The sequence below is a fragment of the Salarias fasciatus genome, chromosome 3, assembly GCF_902148845.1.
Source record: "Salarias fasciatus chromosome 3, fSalaFa1.1, whole genome shotgun sequence".
NCBI classification, from domain to species: domain Eukaryota; kingdom Metazoa; phylum Chordata; class Actinopteri; order Blenniiformes; family Blenniidae; genus Salarias; species Salarias fasciatus.
Genome location: NC_043747.1, coordinates 8,191,240 through 8,207,843, shown reverse-complemented (window position 1 = coordinate 8,207,843; position 16,604 = coordinate 8,191,240). Strand labels below are relative to the sequence as shown.

The following is a 16,604-nucleotide window of genomic DNA, read 5'->3' as shown; positions in this document are numbered from 1 at the left end:
GATGGATGAGCCGAGCGGCTCGCAGCTGCACGGCCCCCTGGGGAGCGCTGAACTGGAAATTCAGAGGGAGGCTCGAACGCTCGCGTCGCAGATTATTGTATTTTAGTGAGGAGGAATGTATGTGGGGCTGTCATCCTGTCGCCAATTGCCTGGAAGAGGAGGGGAAATCAACGGGAAATAACACCAGCTGTCAATTAAATGTCACATAGAGCCAGTACCTCACACACACACACACACACACACACACACCAACCACTGCTTCCTTCTGATGAATGAGACGAACAGACTGTTGAAAGTAGAGGAACAGTGATGGAAAAGTTAGTAATCTTAATGAGCGATCGGTGTTTGTATGAGAAGCTCCACAGTTTCTCAAACTGACAAACACACAAGTCCAATTAACAGGTAAACGTCACAACGAGCAGTTTATACATCAGGTGTTTACCTCTTCCTGTTATTTATGAGAATGGCTCATCAAGCTGGGTTTAGCTACTATGAATGTAGCAGGATCTGATTACTGAAGATCGTCTCAGGTTTTCCCACACAAGTGTCTCTAAGGTTCACAGAAAATGGTCTGAAATAGAGAAAAAACGCAATGAATCTCATCCTACCTGATTCCAAGAAAGAAGGAGGTATTTTATATTCATAAGGAATTCGTTCTGGATTCCTTTAGAATCAATAAGCCTTTGTTCCGATTCTGATGGTAAAACTATTGTGTGTTTATAATATGTAGAGGAAAAAGTGACTTTTCCAATAACAAGGAAGTTAAATTTTGTCCATTATTTTATGTAGGCATTCAGATTAATATTAAAGTAAATCAAACATATACGAAGTTAAGTGGTAACAGTAAATTTCCAGTAAATGTGATTGTGTCTGTCTTTGTTTCTCCGATTTCAATGTGTGTATCAATACTTGTTTTTTTTACTATTGACCACACATTTAAACTCTGTGGACTAATACCAGTCATTTCTCACTTTGATTCCTGATGTTTTTATGTGAAATTTACATAAAAATGCATCTCTACTTTGATCTATATTTGACATTTGCTCCATTTAAAAATGGTTCAGAAGAGACCTGAGTCAGTGTGTTTACATGGGAATTTTTTATTCCTGTTTAAATCACAATAAAGCCTAATTCCGCTCTAAAATGACCATGTAAAGGCCTGAAAACTTTATTCTGATATACGTTTAATTCCGAATAGATCGGCATGTTTATTTCTGTTGGAAGCTTAATTATATGTTAATTAGGCGCGACTTCATTCCTGCCGTTCTGCGCATGCTCCGCCGTGATGACGCAACATTCCAAGATGGCGACCTGCGTCCCGCGGTTCGGCTCGTACGATTTATTTAGCGTGAGTTTCAGAAGGATTGTACATAACGAAACCAGCGGCGGACGGGCGCTTAACAAGGCGGACATTTTCAGCTGTTGCATCAAAGTTCGCCGGGAGAGAAAGAAGAGAAAAATCTCCGCCATAACCCTGTTTACTTCCGGGAGACGTAAGTGCGTCACGGCCGCCCCCTGTCCAATCAGAACGCTTCACGGCGAGCAGCGTTCCAGGAGGATTTCATCCTTCCTTTTCCCATGTAAACACAACGCTCATGAACGTAATTCTGAATTGCTTAGTTCGGAATTCTACAATTCCGAATTTAAAACATGTAACCGCACTCGGTGTTTATTATAAGAAGTGAAAACGTGAGACCTGAAATATCTTCTTAATGAGCGTTTTGAGGTGTAAATATCATCTGTGATGAGATGCAATCATATGTTTTGACTGGAGATTGGAAATTGCCACTCGGTCGCCCACAGCTGTAATCTAAGTATTTTTTTTAAGGGGCTCTAAGTTGTAGCATTGTTTTCATTTCATATTTAATTTCTTTCTGTCCCGTCTTCGTTATTGAACACCTATTAACATGCTATTGATCAGGGGCAGGAATCCCTCGGGGCTGCAGGGAAACTGATCCGCTGTGTTGGTGCCTGTGACAGGTGTGTGTGTGTGTGTGAGACACACTCCCTTTCATTCACAGACCCGGCGCCTCCCTCCTCTGGTGCTCGTCACTGCAGCCTTTCCCCATCCAGTCGATAGTCCTCCATTAGGACCGGGTAGGCTGTCAAAGCAACCTGTGACCTCCTCTCGCCCCTGTGGAGCCCGCTGGCCTGTGATGTCCGTCTCGATATGAATTTCATCCCCCTGCGCCCATCAGACACGATTCCCTCCGTCCATTAGTCTGCAGGATCTGTTTCCTCCAACTTGTACTATTGATTCCGGAGAGTCTTTTGTTAAGAGGTTGAACGACAGGGACCGCCTCGCTCGCCGCGGCGCTGCCACCCGGGCCTCGCCGCGTCTCCGTTTCCCGCTTATTAAATGATTTCATAACCTGACAGGCTGCCGAGCTCCTGTGGACATCTGATCCCGGGTCAGAGCGGAGCAGTCGAAGGTCAGGGCTTTTCATCTCGGGGGCCGCGGCCGTGTGACCTGCTGCTGTCACTCACACACACACTCACACACACACACCTCGATAATCACAGCTACATTAGTGTCATGACAGCCAGATGTGAGAGGATTTGTCTCATAGGATTACATTCATTACTGTGGATTGTAGAATGAGAAGTACAATCAGTAAACAAACAATGGTTAGAATCCAACTGTCTAGAATTGTGATTTAATATCGTTGACGAATGCGTCTTATCCATAAATCAGCTTCAGAAGGATCAGAATCAGAAGGAAAAACAATGACATTTTCAAAATAAAATCTTTGTCAAGTTTTAAATTTATTTAATGAAATCCTAACATTTTTGTTTAAGTCTGTAAGTTTTAGAATAGACTGGTGAAAGTGCAATATTTTGATGTTATTCTGTAATAAGATTTGCTAAAATCTCAACGTTTATTCCTCAGAATGTTCTGTCAATCGCATTTGTTTCTCAGCTGCAGTATCGTACACACTGCTGTGTTGTATTGTCTTAAAATGTTTGTGTATTTTTCTCACACTCAAAGAATTTATGCCTAGAAAGATATAGAATATCCACAAACAATAGAAATCCCATAAAAACCAGACTGATTCTGGTGTAACCCTTATAATCATGTGATCTTTGGATTTTTTTTCTCTTCACATTTGTTAATTTTGCCAGTTTTTTCAACCGCAGGGACGTTTCTCACACTGGGGGTGTCACGGATCGGGATCTGGGTGGGGTCAGATGCTCCCCGGCGCCCGAGACAGAAACACGGACGACCTTTGGCTTTATTTACCTTCCATGGGATGGGGTCCTTGTATTCCCTCAGCCCCCATTCAATTTACAGAGGCCCTCTGTCACCGCAGACCGCCGAAGTCGATGAAATTATCCGATCAATAACCCCCCCCCTGAAAGCCTGCTGCCGAGGGCCCGGGTCCCCCCGGCCGCTCTCGCCTTACAGCCCATAATGAATGGGGTGTTGTTTATGTTGTAACGCGCAGCGACTTCTAATTTTGTCATTTCACCACTGTTTTGCATTTTTTTTTGCCAGCTACTTTTTTTTGGTGCGGCGTGCATCCATTACTCTTGTTCTGTTTGTTGTGTCTGTGTAGCAGGGGCGTCAAATGTAAGGCCCGCGGGCTGAAAGTGGCCCGCAAGAGGCTGTAATCCGGGCCGCCAAACCATCAATCAAACAATAAACACTAAAAAAAAACACATTTTGCACCAGAAGGTGTCATTAAAATTGTCTTTCTGTTGAGATTATACCATTTTTGGTGATAATTGTTTCTTTTCTTCACAAAGCTGAAAAGACCTGCTAACACTTAGCATGTGTGGATCTGGTGCTACAAAAACATTCCCCTGTAAAAAAAAAAAATGTGGTGTTTACTGAGGAGCTGAGCCGCGGAGGGTTTATCACTCCCGACATAAAAACACATGTTCAGTGAAAGCATCTCACACCCGTCGCCAGCTCGGCGTTCGTCCGAGCCAGCCGCGTCGTTAGCGTAGCGGCGAGAGCCGCGCTGCAGCGCGTCGTTTTAACAAATTAAAGTCAGATCCCCGTCTGTCTCCGGGCCACTTTAACCCTAATTGCTCGTCATTATAGATCCCGTCTGAGAGGGCTCGGGGCAGAACGGGATGAACGGCTCATTATCAGGGTTATTAAACAACTATTTAAGCATTCAGATCTGGTTACCCACAAACCTGTCGTTCTGCATGACGGCGATGGAACTCTGTGTACAGTTTACGCTGTGCATGCGATTTTTACAGTCACCCGAGCTTAAAGGGGGCGTCTGAACGCTCCAGACTCGCATGCGAGCGTCTCCCGCCGCAGTCATCCCGCGGAGCCGCGCCATCGCTTGCAAATTCGGGATCGGATCCGTCTCGAACAATGGAGCCCGGCATTCAGACGCTCACAGCGGCGAATTGGAACCATGTGCCGTGCCGCCGAGCGGGCTCCCGCTGGTCGATCCGCAGAAATGTGCTGACAGGCTGGAGATGGCCTCGAGGTGCTCGTCAAGCCCAGGAGGGCGGCGCCAAACTCCAGGAAAACGGGCTGGCAGCTGCTCAGTGGAGCCTGTACCGTCATCGGTAGGCCTGAACGTGATCACATGATGGAGTTTCTGATCAGGTCGAGGTTTTAATGGATTCTTCTTCGCTTCTGGTGGGTGGAGGTGGAAGGGTGAGGGGAGGGGGGATCGGGGGGGGGGGGGTAGACTGCCTGCGCCCGGCCGCCGGGGTCATTTGAACCTTGTGGTTGCAGCAGAGTGCTGCGTTCAACGACTGTCCGACAGCCGGAGAGCCAGGAAGTCTGGCGACTAGAACTCCACCCGATCCCCGGCATCACACACACACGCACACACACACACACACACACACACACACACACACACACACACACGCCAGGCTACGGCGAACAGCCGCCTCAACAGCCCCAACTTGTGGCAGTCTGTGTTTTCACCCAGATTCATGAACTTCACGGCTTCATTTGTTTTTGATTACAGTTACATGTTTGAGCCTTTGGCTCTGATTTTTGATCGCTACTCGCTCAATCACGTTATGACAGACGGGATTGTAAAGCATTAAACAAAAATTCCTTGAAATGATAAATTAGCAAAACATCTTCCTTACTGCATTCACAGTTTTGTTTTGGTTTTTTTTGGTTAAAAAAATGTACTAAAATGTGAGCTGAAAGCAGAGACCGACCCTCGGTTTTAACCTCGGCTGATTTCTACATACTCCGTTCACATGTGGAAGTGGCTCTATACGTTCAAACAAATCCCTGCTATACATTCGATGTGTTTTTGATCCAAAACCTTGTGGTTCAAATCTAACCTAAGCTTATAAACCAAAACATTTTGACCTTTTGCCTTTGAAAAGTGTTAAATTTCAACATGACTGAGGTTCTATATTGAAAATGTGAAAAATCCATGTAACCTCATCTTTGATTTTAAACAATACAAACAACAAAAATGCTGCAGTAAGACACGACGCCCACTTTAAATCAGATTTAGTGCAGATTCTTCGCTCAGCTTGTGATGCAGCAGTAGAATATACGATGTATCTGCACTTTTAACTCTGTTGAGAGGCTGAAGCAGTTTAAATATTTGCTGTATAGAGGAGTAATTTCAGCTTTGCTGCCTCTCAGAATCACAGAGGTTTTAGTATCAGATTCTCCAGACTCACTTTCACTTGATAACAAAGCAGCACTTTGCTGTTCTCTGTTCCATATGTGCCTTATGTGATTTATACAGTACGAGTCTCCGTGCAGAGCAAAGGTAGGGAGGGATCTGGGCGAGAAAAGAAGGGCTGTGAGGCAGCCTGAGTGGGTGAGTGAGCAGGTTAAGAGCGCCGGGGCCTGAATGGCTGTGACAGGGAGCGAGCTCTGAAGGGGGAAGTGACCCGGAAACGCCCAGTAAAGTGCAGCTTGCCCGGCCCTCTCTCACCGCCGCCGACGCAAGCTTCTCTCTTTTCTGTCTGCGTACATGCACTGCTCACGTGCACAGAAAATTTCCACGTTTAAAACTCACAACCTGCCTCTTAGTTTGAAAGGCGCAATTGCATGCTTTTATTTTACTGAAAATTAGTTTTTTTTTTTTTTTTTGCTTTAGCTAAGTTCCTAATAATCTATCAACATATTTACATCAGTTTGATCAAAATGCTGCAATTGATAAGACACTGTGTGTTTTTAAAGAAGATTCTCTAACTTAAACTTAAATCACCTTTTATGCCCACTGTGTTGTGTGTGTGTGTGTGTGCCTCTATAAAACTGCTAATATATCCTCTTTTTCTTTAAAAATAGTCATTTTTAACCTTATTTTCTCCTTAAAATCAATTTAACAAGTCTGTTTACTTTAATTTTAAATGTCATTCTTACTAATTGATTACTTAAAAAGTTCATAAAACCAGTTTTTCTTTAACTTTTCACTTAATCTGCACACAGCTGACTTCATTCACTACACATGTATCATCACTTACTTCAAATATACTTCTAAAAAGCAACAGTAGAACTTTGATCATTTCCATCAATCATTGTAATTTAGGATTTTTCTAAATCCAGAGACAAAAATAAACTCTTTAGCAATTAACTTCAAGTGCAAAAATAATTCCTAATACAAACATTTTCTAGAATATTATGGCTTGGCGTTGATAAATAAGCCCGCTGGATCATTGTTTTGTTATTTTCTTGTAGAATGAAGCCAAAGGTTTTGCTAAAACATGAAAAATGTCACTTTGATAAACTCAAGTATTCATAATTTTCAGCTAAATTCTTCTAATGCTTAAAAACATAATTAAAATGATCCATTTTTCACTTTGTTCATAGTATAGTAAAAAGATTTTCCCCTGTTTTATGGCCAGAGGGTTCAGTGCGGTGTGACACTCCTATGCTTTTATTTTATTTCCATTACATTTCAGATAAGTTGCATCTATTTGCAGCTTCTTTTCTTAGAAACACTAAACACTAAGTTCATGTTTTAAAAAAGGAAATGATTTCTGCAAGCTTTTGGAACGATCTGCACCAGGATGGAAGAGTTTAAAATGCACATTTTCATCAGATGTCCCAAACAAATCTACAGTTAAACGATTTCAGTTAGAAATTCATGCCAAAAGAATAAAAAAAGTAAAGCAAACGCTTTCCCCTGTTTCAACAGAGCTTAATATAAATCATCATCAGTAACAGTAAGTATTTCACTGAAAGACAATAATGATGATGCTATTTACCTACATTTATGGCCATTTCTTTTCTTTCTTTTTTTTCCCCTTTGGGAAAAAAATAAAGAATTCCTGAAATCTGTTTAAAAAACAAACAAACAAACACAGATTTGGATTTGCCTCTGCACTTTAGAACTTGTACCAGCAGTTAATTAATTAATTAATATCTTACTATGGCACTGTATAAGAAAAAATAGCGATATAAACCAATTTGAAACTAGTTTCCAGTAATTACTTAAGATAAAAAAAATGATACAAAAATAAATAATGAATAAAAATTAGGGCACTTTTTCCGACTTTTTTCTCCATTTTCAGTCAACACGCCTGTAAAATGTTAAACTTGTTTTTTATTGCAAAAAAAAAAAAAAGAAGAAAAAAAAACTCATCTTCATGATAAAACTGCCTCCAACAGAAAACAAGTGAGAGTCTGAACAGGGAGAGTAAGGCCTTATAAATACAAACCAAGTGTTAAATAGAAACGCACACACACGCGCGCACACACACACACACACACACACACACACACACACACACACACACACACACACACACACACACACACACACAGAGCGGCTTTACTCCATAGGATTTATATCTACATTCATTCAGATGAAGTAAAACTGCTCACTGGATTTTCATGCATGCACGTGTTTTCTGATGATAAACAAATTAAAAAAAAGTCAGGATCAATAATAACAATAATAATAATAGTAATAATAATAATAATAATAATAATAATAATAATAATAATAATAATAATAATAATAATACGAGCCTATTTTGGAGGGAAAAAGTGGCACATGCATTTCAAATGAGTTGATATGTTGACATCAAAATAAAGGGAACTTGTCTTGAGTTAATAAAAAAAAGGAGGAAAAACGTGTGTTTAATGCCAACATGTGAATAATGATGAAGCTCCACACATCCGCAGCAGGGAAGTCATCCGTCCGCGTCGAACAGGCCAAAGTATTTGCCGGTGTTGGAGAAGCAGACGTAAGGCGCAGCAGCGCTCGGGTAGACCAGGGGGAAAGGCACCGGGAGCAGGCATCCTCCCAGCAGGCTGCTGTCTTTGTAAAAACTCGGTAACTGCACGTTTTTCCCCGCGTCCGCGAAAGTCTCTGCGGCCAGGCCGGCCTCCATGTCCGTGGACAGCTGCCGCTTGAGCTTGTTGCGGCGGTTCTGGAACCAGATCTTGACCTGCGTCTCGGTGAGCTGCAGGGAGCTGGCCAGGCACGCGCGCTCCGAGCTGCTCAGGTAGCGCTTCAGGTCGAAGGTGGCCTCCAGCTGGAAGATCTGTCTCTTGGAGAAGATGGTGCGCGTCTTCTTCTTGACCGTGGCTTTGGTGTCCGCGGCGGATTGCTGCTGCTGCTGCCGCTGCTCCTCCTCGGGGCCGTGCGCGCCGTGCGCACCGGGACAGCCGGCGGGCTGCGGCGCCGCGTCTCCCCCGCTGTCAGCACGGTGAACTCTGGGCTTCACTGTGAAAGCAAAGTGCGCGATTGATGCCGGGCAGACACACGGAACTCTCAGCTGATTACGAGAGATGAGCGCGATCGCCTGATTCCCACGTTTAATAACTCTGGAGTCAGTTTGACGCACGCCCTCAACTGTCAGTTGCTTTTGTTCAGAAAACCCGTCAGCCTGTCAGAAGTTACCGTACCTGTCTCCACTGGCCCGCCGTCGCTCCTCCGGACGTCCCACACCGTCTCGAACTCACTTTTACATCCATTTCGCCCCCTGAAGCCGCCGGAGTCCTGCTCGTCCCGCCGCTTCAGGTTGAGGATGCTGTCGATGGTGAACGTCAAGCACGCGCTCCGACCGGGGGCGTCCTCTTTGCTCATGTTCCCCGGCATTTCAGTCCCGAAGCCCCGCCGCCGTCCCCGGACGCTCCGAGCACCATCGCTCCTGCGCCGCGACTAGCGCGCACCGCGGCCGCCGCGCGTAATTCACCGACCCGGAAGACCGCGGCTCGGCGGCTCTTGATTGGTGAGGTTGAGGGGCAGATGAGGGCGGGATGAAGGGTTACGCCTGGCTGCCATATTGCTGCCTCAAACATTTTTTTTTTATTCCCTCCCCCTACCATCTAAATCCATGCGTATTTGCGCAGTGGAACAAATTTTAAAGCATTTTCTTTTACGCTCCTCAGAACTTCAGTTTGTAAACCTTGTGGTTTGGATCTCTGTCACTGTGAACCAGGGAATCTCAGCACTTCACTCACGGGGTCGTGACCCTTTAATGACACGAGTTTTGCTTTCCCAAAGAAACCACAAGAAAACTATCGGTGCATAGATTTTATTTACTTGTGAACATACAGGTACAAAAATCTGTATCAAAATCTTCTTAAATAAAAACACGTCAGTCGATCTGCATGTGCTCTGAAAGCTATTCAAACCACAAACACCGAAAAACAAAAACAGGCCTTTTCATACAGGATCTTTCATAAAGGTTGCATCTTTGTAGGAAGATTTCGAGCTCATCACACGGAAGTTTAGATTTAGCTTTGTGAGAGTTGGAAGCTTAGAGGAATGAACTGTGTCAGCAGATGAGCATATTTTTAAAGCACATTTGGTTCCTGAAAGAAGTCAGTTATGGTCACACACTTGTGTTGGCTGCATCCTCTTTAGTTTGACATATTTTCAACAACAAAATTCACAATTCCTCGCTCTCTATCCTGATTTGACAGAAGATGAGGTTCACACCTCCTAAAGAGAATTTTATAAGCCATCAATCACCACTCATTCATCTTTAGGTCATTAATTCAAAAGACTTCAGCACTTTGTGGTCTGTGAAATTTCTGAATAAAGAACTGAAACAGGATGTTGTTCATCATGTGTTGAATTTTAAACATTTAGTGAGAAAGTGGACAGTAAACCGTTTGATCGTCACTGGCGTTGCTTAAATCCCAAACACGGGATAGATCGTCCCGACGCACTGTGAGAATTCCTGATTTACAGAAACTCAACCTGAACGTTAGAAGGAGCTTTTTGCAGCATTTTTATTGGCTCAGAGTCTCTGTGCTTCCTGCAGTCACACCAGTCCCGTCATCTGCGGCGTGAGGAAGGACACCGGATGAGCGAAGTGGCTCAGAGGAAAGTTCACAGAGCTGGAGAAGCCGACGGCCGAGGGCGACACGTGCTGCAGGCCGCTCAGGGCCGCGGGCGTGGCCACGCTCTCGCGGTACAGCACGGGAACTCGGACCAGCCTCTGGCCGGCGAAGGGGACGGCGCCGGCTCCTCCGCCGCCGGCGCCGGTCTCCAGATCCGCCGTGACCTGCCGCTTCCACTTGTTGCGGCGGTTCTGGAACCAGATCTTGACCTGCGTCTCGGTGAGCTGCAGCGCCGCGGCCAGCCCCGCCCGCTCCGAGCTGCTCAGGTAGCGCTTCAGGTCGAAGGTGGACTCCAGCTGGAAGACCTGGCTGCGGCTGAACACGGTGCGCGTCTTCTTCTTCCGCACCACTTTCAAATCACCTGAGGAGAGGCAGCGGAGAGGCAGACATGGTGAAACGTTTGACTTAACCCCCCCCCCCCCCCCCCCCCCCCCCAGCCCCTCAGCCCCTGAACATGTTAGCTGCGCCCCTGCTCCCCAATTTAAAACTTGAAAGAGATGGAAAGATGGGAGTTGATTTCACTAGTTTGCACTTAATAAACTAAAAGTTGTTACAAATTTACGCATGCCGACTGATCTAACAACGCTGCGCACAAAGTGAAGGTTTTTGGTTCTGGATTCTCTCCTTGTTTCTTTTTCCTCACCTGCATCCTCTCGTGCATCCTCCTCCTCCCTGTCGTCCGTTACGCTCCCGTCCCGCGGCTCCTCCGTGCGCCCCGGTGGATTCGGGGAACCCCGCTCGCTGCTGGACGCGGGATCAGCGCGTTCATGGTCCGACTCGCTCGTCCTGCGCGGCGGACCTGAGGAGGGAGCAGTTCTCTTTAAATTAACCTGGGTTTTCCCGCAGCGCGTAATTTACGCACGGCGCACTCCAGGTTTATGAAAGAAGCCCCAGATAAAAAGTGAATCTTTGGGGGGAGAGTGTGGATAATGTGGGGATTAGATGGATAATTTGGAGTCACGGAGAAAATCTAATTAATGCAACATGAGTTAACTGGAAAGCGCAATGTCAATTATTATTACTCAGTGATTTTCACATCAATCCTTCCACGCAGGTGTCTCTTTTTTTTTCTCAATACTTTCACGCACAAGTGGATTTGCTTCAGTTAAATTTGAGAATTCCTCCCATCCAGATCCATGCGGGAGGTTCAGGTTAGTAAAGAACTCACTCCGGTTCGCCGCCTCAGCGCCGCTCGGTTGTCTTGTTTGCGGACAGATCTCCGGGTTGTAAACATCAACTTTCAGTCCGCCGTCCTCCCCCAGCTCCCGGGATGAGCGCCGTCTGTCTGTATTTCCCAGTAAATTCTCAATATAAAAAGACGAGCCTCCTCCCGGTTTGGACCTCGGAGCTTTATCATCTCCCAACATCGCGACTCTTTCCCCCCGGAACTTCCTCCCGCTCCACACCTTTTAAAGATCCCCCCCAGATGTGGATGTTATGAAATCCTTCCCGGGAACGCGTCGTGTCTTTCGCCCCGGACGCGTAAAAACATCCCGACGCAGCCTGAGCGCGCGCGCCAGCGGCGGCACCGCGGCTCGAGTCAGAGACCGACTCTGGAAGAAGAAGACAAAAAGAAATGAGGTCTGAAGTGAGGAGGCGAAGAAGAGGGACGACTCCGGAATAAAAGCCAGGCACCGTGTCTGTCTCTCGTGCGCGGTGTCTGCCTGGAGGGAGCGCGAGGTGCTGGATTTAGGTCAATTAGGGAGCAAAGCGAAGACGCGCCGCTGTCCTCAGGCTGCAGGGCTGCACGAGGAGCGGCACAGTACCGCCTATTGGCTGGATCTGTCCATGCACGCCTCAGATCCACCACATATATTCATTAATATTAAAGATTTTTTTTTTAATTAAACAACCAACATATAAAAATGGTTTTAAGCTCAATTTATCCACAATTTTCACATCCTAATTTTTTTTTTTAAAAAAGAAAACATGATTCATGATTTATTATTTTCCTGTTTTCATCCAGTTGTTGTAGTTCCTCTGAACAATGTTCGATTCTTGCAAAATCTGTGTTGGCAGAGAAGAAAACCTTACACAACTTGTTCAAGCGCGTCTGTGCTTTGATTTTTTTTATTTACGCAATAACTTTGAATAATTTCCAGACACAGAGACAATATTTACTCACTGATTATTGATAATTGAATAAATAAATTAATAGATAATTACATAACGTAGTAAATGATGCATTTTTAAGGCATTTCTAGACTTTTATTTAGCATGAAGCTCAATTTACTGAAAAAAAAAGTCCACTTTCTTTCATTTTTTCAACTCTGCACTTTGACCTTTGAACTCCCAAGTCAGTCTAGAAAACACTCTTATGTCCTGACATACTAGCTAAATTTTGCTCTGTGTGTTTTTTTTTTAAATCCAACACTTGATTTGTCACATTGAAATGCATTTCTTGGGACTATAACCAGTACTTTTTTTGGGTGTTTGTTTACAAACTCACATTTCCACTAAACCCCTCCAGCTCCAACACAGTTCAGCATCTCTCTCAGGAAGGCGTTACTTCCCCTCCAGCAGTCAGCCGGCGGCTTTCACCACAGGCCAAGAATAATTTCTCACTTTCAGACTAATTGATGGACCGAGACAGAGGTATTCCACTGCGGTCCGGAGCCAGCGAGCTGCAGATTATCCATGGAGAAATAATGTTTCTTTTATTGGGAGGAAGGCCGTAGATGGCCCGGCGCTGAGCCCCGGCCTCAGATGGCTTCATTAATGGCCGCAAGTGGAAAAAATGTTGAGTCAGCTCGGAGGAAACTGTGAACAGTGGAGGAAAACACAGCTTTAAGAGGATTTAAACACTATGAAAAGCTTACTTTCATCTGTAAGCAGCCTTAGAGAAGTGCTGAGAACATTCCAGCCCGGACGTTTTACTGAATCTCTTCTTATTTGGAGAGAAAGCGCCACACAGCCGAGCTGCGAATATCACCAAGAGGAACCAAAGAGTGGAGACAGGAACTAAAATATCTCCCTCTATTGATGAGCAGAGAAAGGGAAAAGCTTCCAAATTGACTTTATTAAAGCTTCTTTGGAAGAAATCATCTTAATGTGGAGTCTGCTCACAGTAGAACCAGAATAACAGATTCATTAATTAAACATGCAACAGCGAACTCATGGATGTTTAGATTTGATTAGAAAAAGGTTCAGTGGCGAATTGATTCCTCAGATTTAAATATTTGTCTTGAACTTACAGGGTCCACTTCTTCTGATCAATAAATTCATCGAAATTATTTCATGTACAGTTTATTTTTCAGTCAGTGTAAAGTTTTTGGCCTCTTTTTGGTTGAAATCGCAGTAATTTCATGTGAAAACATCAAATAATAGTTATTAGTTTTGAAAGACATGACAGGATTTAGTATTTTAATGAACAATGAATGACTAAACAAACAAACAAACAAACAAACAAACAAACAAACAAACAAACAAACAAAGAAATAAACAAACAAGTAAATAAATAAATAAATAAATAAATAAATAAATAAATAAATAAATAAACAAAAAACAAATAAATAAATACATTTCTTCATTAGGACTGTTTGTTTAATCAGAGTTACTTAAAGGTGATCGGGAAAACAGTTTGATATGAGATTCAGATGCTTCTGACAAACTGACAGTCACATTTTCCTGAAACAAATTTGCAGAAAGAAAGTGGAATCAGCAGAAAACATGAAGAACATGAATGTTTTCTCTCATGGAGGCCTTATAAATAAAACCTGGGAGCGGTAGCAGTACTGGTGAACAGATTAAGTTCATTTAGTAACCCCCCCACCCCCATTCTCCACCAAAAAAAAAAGGCACCAAGCCCCTTTTTATTTGTCCATTTTCTCACAAAACCTTAAATCTTCCGCTTTATGCCCGACAATGATCTGTAGATGCTGTTTGCCAATGAGTTTTTGCTGATTTAAAAATGAAACCTTTACCTTGTGGACATGTTTACGTGCTGCGGCTGCAGATGTTGATCTCAGCCCCTCTTTTCAGACTCCCAGTGTGTTTGAGGTCCTTGAAGGGATAAATACTTAAATCATTTTATTAACAAGGTGCAGAGAATGTTAAGGTGGAGTAATAAGAACTGAAACACAGGATCACGCTTGTTTTGTTTCTATCTTTTCATCATTTATAGCGATTCAGCTATACTTTTCCCATCGATGAAACACTTTCTCCCTGAAGCTTGCTTCACGGCGAAGACCTGCGGCGAGCGACGCTGGAGCTCCTGGAGCTGAGCTTTTACAGCGTAGACACGCTGCAGGGGAACGATTGGACATGGCAACGACTGCCGATTGATCTCCTCTGAGAAAGTCAGCACAGCACTTTTAGAGAAGAGCATAATCCATCTTTTTAGAGCACGAAGTAAACACAGTGAAAAGTGAAAGATTTAGCAGAATAACTGAAAAGTTGACTATCAAGCAGCACTGCGGCCGTCTTCATTTCTGCAGGATTTGCAGCTGTAATTTCAAATTTAACACGAAAAGTGAACTCAAGTGTCGAACAGCTGATCTCCATAATTTCCCCCTTCAAAGCAATTTAAATAAAAAAGATCCTGAATCCCTGTGGAGACAATGTGAAGGACATCAAAACTGCATCGGCGCCCGTCCTGCAGATTACTCTGATTTCCATCACGTGTCTGATCCAGGCGGGTTTCCGACCCCGCGTCATTACCGCTGCGCACGTCTGTGGAAACGGGAATCCTCCGCATCCTTATCTGTGCCGCTATAATGGGCCAGTGTGTCGACGCGAGCCGCCGAGGTCAAAGCCGCGGCCCAGAATGCCGCGGTGGAAGCGAGGTCAGGGGGGTCCAGACGTCTTAGGTCGGCCTGAACAGAGCCAGTCAACCAGAAGGCCTCTCTCTGCCGCCTGGAGAATCTGTCTGCCACCGAGTCCTTCAGTTCATCCCTTTTTTCTTAAAAAAAAACAAAAAAGCGTCGAGTTTGTGGCCATCAGATGAGATGTTCGACATGCTGTTTCTCTGGCAGCCGGGGTCAGAGGTCAGGCCGGGGCCCCTGCGTGAAAACAGACCCCCGTCCTCCCGCTGTCACTTCTCAGAAACGCTTCCTGGTCGGCGCTTCGTACCTGCTCGGAAACTCCAAACGCGGCGGGCCCGGATCACCGCCATTGAAACTGACACATACTTCTGCTGCCTAATCCCCATTAGCGCTCACCTCGCTGCACCCCGAGCCTCGCTCTCTGGGACAAACCGCCAGCCGTTTGGGTTTATCGCTGGAAGATTTCCTACACAAAAGAGTATTAACGCACAACCTTCGGTTTGGTTTTGCTAGTTTGCGTTTGATCACATGGGGCGGTCGAAAAGGTTCTCGGTGAAGACGTGGAGGAAATAAACTGGCTGTTTGTTTAACCCCCGGACGTCAAATTAACCCCGGTTAGAGCCGGGTTGTCAGCTCCGCACAAAGCAGGGAGTCCTTCATGCTTTCACCACTTCCTGGACTGATGCAGAACAGCCAGATCCTGGAAAAGAAAGACTGAACCGAATCCATCTCGGCTCCTGTTTTCAACAAAGTGCCTCTCCAGGGTGAAGTGCAGCAAACAGGAAGTGTGTTTTCTCCCTGTAGGTGAGGCCTGGAGGAGCGCCGCTGATGGATCCCGAACCCGGAGGCTTCTGGGAGATGAGATCAATGAGGAAACATCAGCCACTAATGTCCTGAGCCGTGCCAGGAACCGGGGTCAGATGTCAGCGTGGCAGAAAAATAACCGCCCCGGCCAAACTTTAATGGCTTTTAAAAACTTCTTCCTAGTTCATCTTTGCATTTTTTTTCCCCCCAGAATGCACTCTGTCTGACCTCAGCCGTGCATTTCCAGGTTGTTGTTTGGAATCGGTCGGAGGAGATCCGGAGCTGAAGATCCTGAAATAGAGGAATCGCGTGAGAGAGAGCGAGCGCACCGCCCCCCGAGGTCAGGACGCTTCTGTCATATTAGCTGATACACACACACACACACACACACACACACAGACACACGCACACACACACACTCCAGATTTCTCAATAAATCATGGCCCTGGAGGAGAGCCGGGGGGACGGCGGCCATTAGAGCAGCAGCCAGCGCTTCATCTGATCACATCAGGAGGAATTTATTCTCTATCGGACTGAGAAACGCAGCAAGTTGCTCTTAAATCAGTCAATCTGTTGTTTCCTGTTCAATAGAAACATCTTTAAAACTTTTAAAAAAGAGGTGAACACTGCAGAAATTGAGCAAGATTACTAGATTTTTAACTATTGATTATAATAATATCAAATAATTACTTTTATTGTGTACTACAAAGCTAAATTTACAAACTGAACTTTATTCATCCTATCTGGACAGTTTCTTGCATCCTCCTGTAAATACAGTC

General features: G+C 44.8%; 2 protein-coding genes across 2 annotated transcripts; both read right to left on the bottom strand.

The window, feature by feature from the left end:
• Positions 1-7,949: 7,949 nt before the first annotated feature.
• Positions 7,950-9,044, bottom strand: LOC115385875 (homeobox protein HMX2-like). Its single transcript, XM_030087954.1, has 2 exons — positions 8,813-9,044; positions 7,950-8,630 (listed from the first exon to the last, which is right to left on the bottom strand). The coding sequence occupies exons 1-2, from the start codon at positions 9,003-9,005 to the stop codon at positions 8,095-8,097; spliced, it is 729 nt and encodes a 242-aa protein (XP_029943814.1). The 5' UTR covers positions 9,006-9,044; the 3' UTR covers positions 7,950-8,094.
• Positions 9,045-10,163: 1,119 nt separating this feature from the next.
• Positions 10,164-15,371, bottom strand: LOC115386192 (homeobox protein HMX1-like). The gene is made up of 3 exons (XM_030088413.1): positions 15,329-15,371; positions 10,902-11,057; positions 10,164-10,619 (listed from the first exon to the last, which is right to left on the bottom strand). The coding sequence occupies exons 1-3, from the start codon at positions 15,369-15,371 to the stop codon at positions 10,180-10,182; spliced, it is 639 nt and encodes a 212-aa protein (XP_029944273.1). The 3' UTR covers positions 10,164-10,179.
• Positions 15,372-16,604: the final 1,233 nt, after the last annotated feature.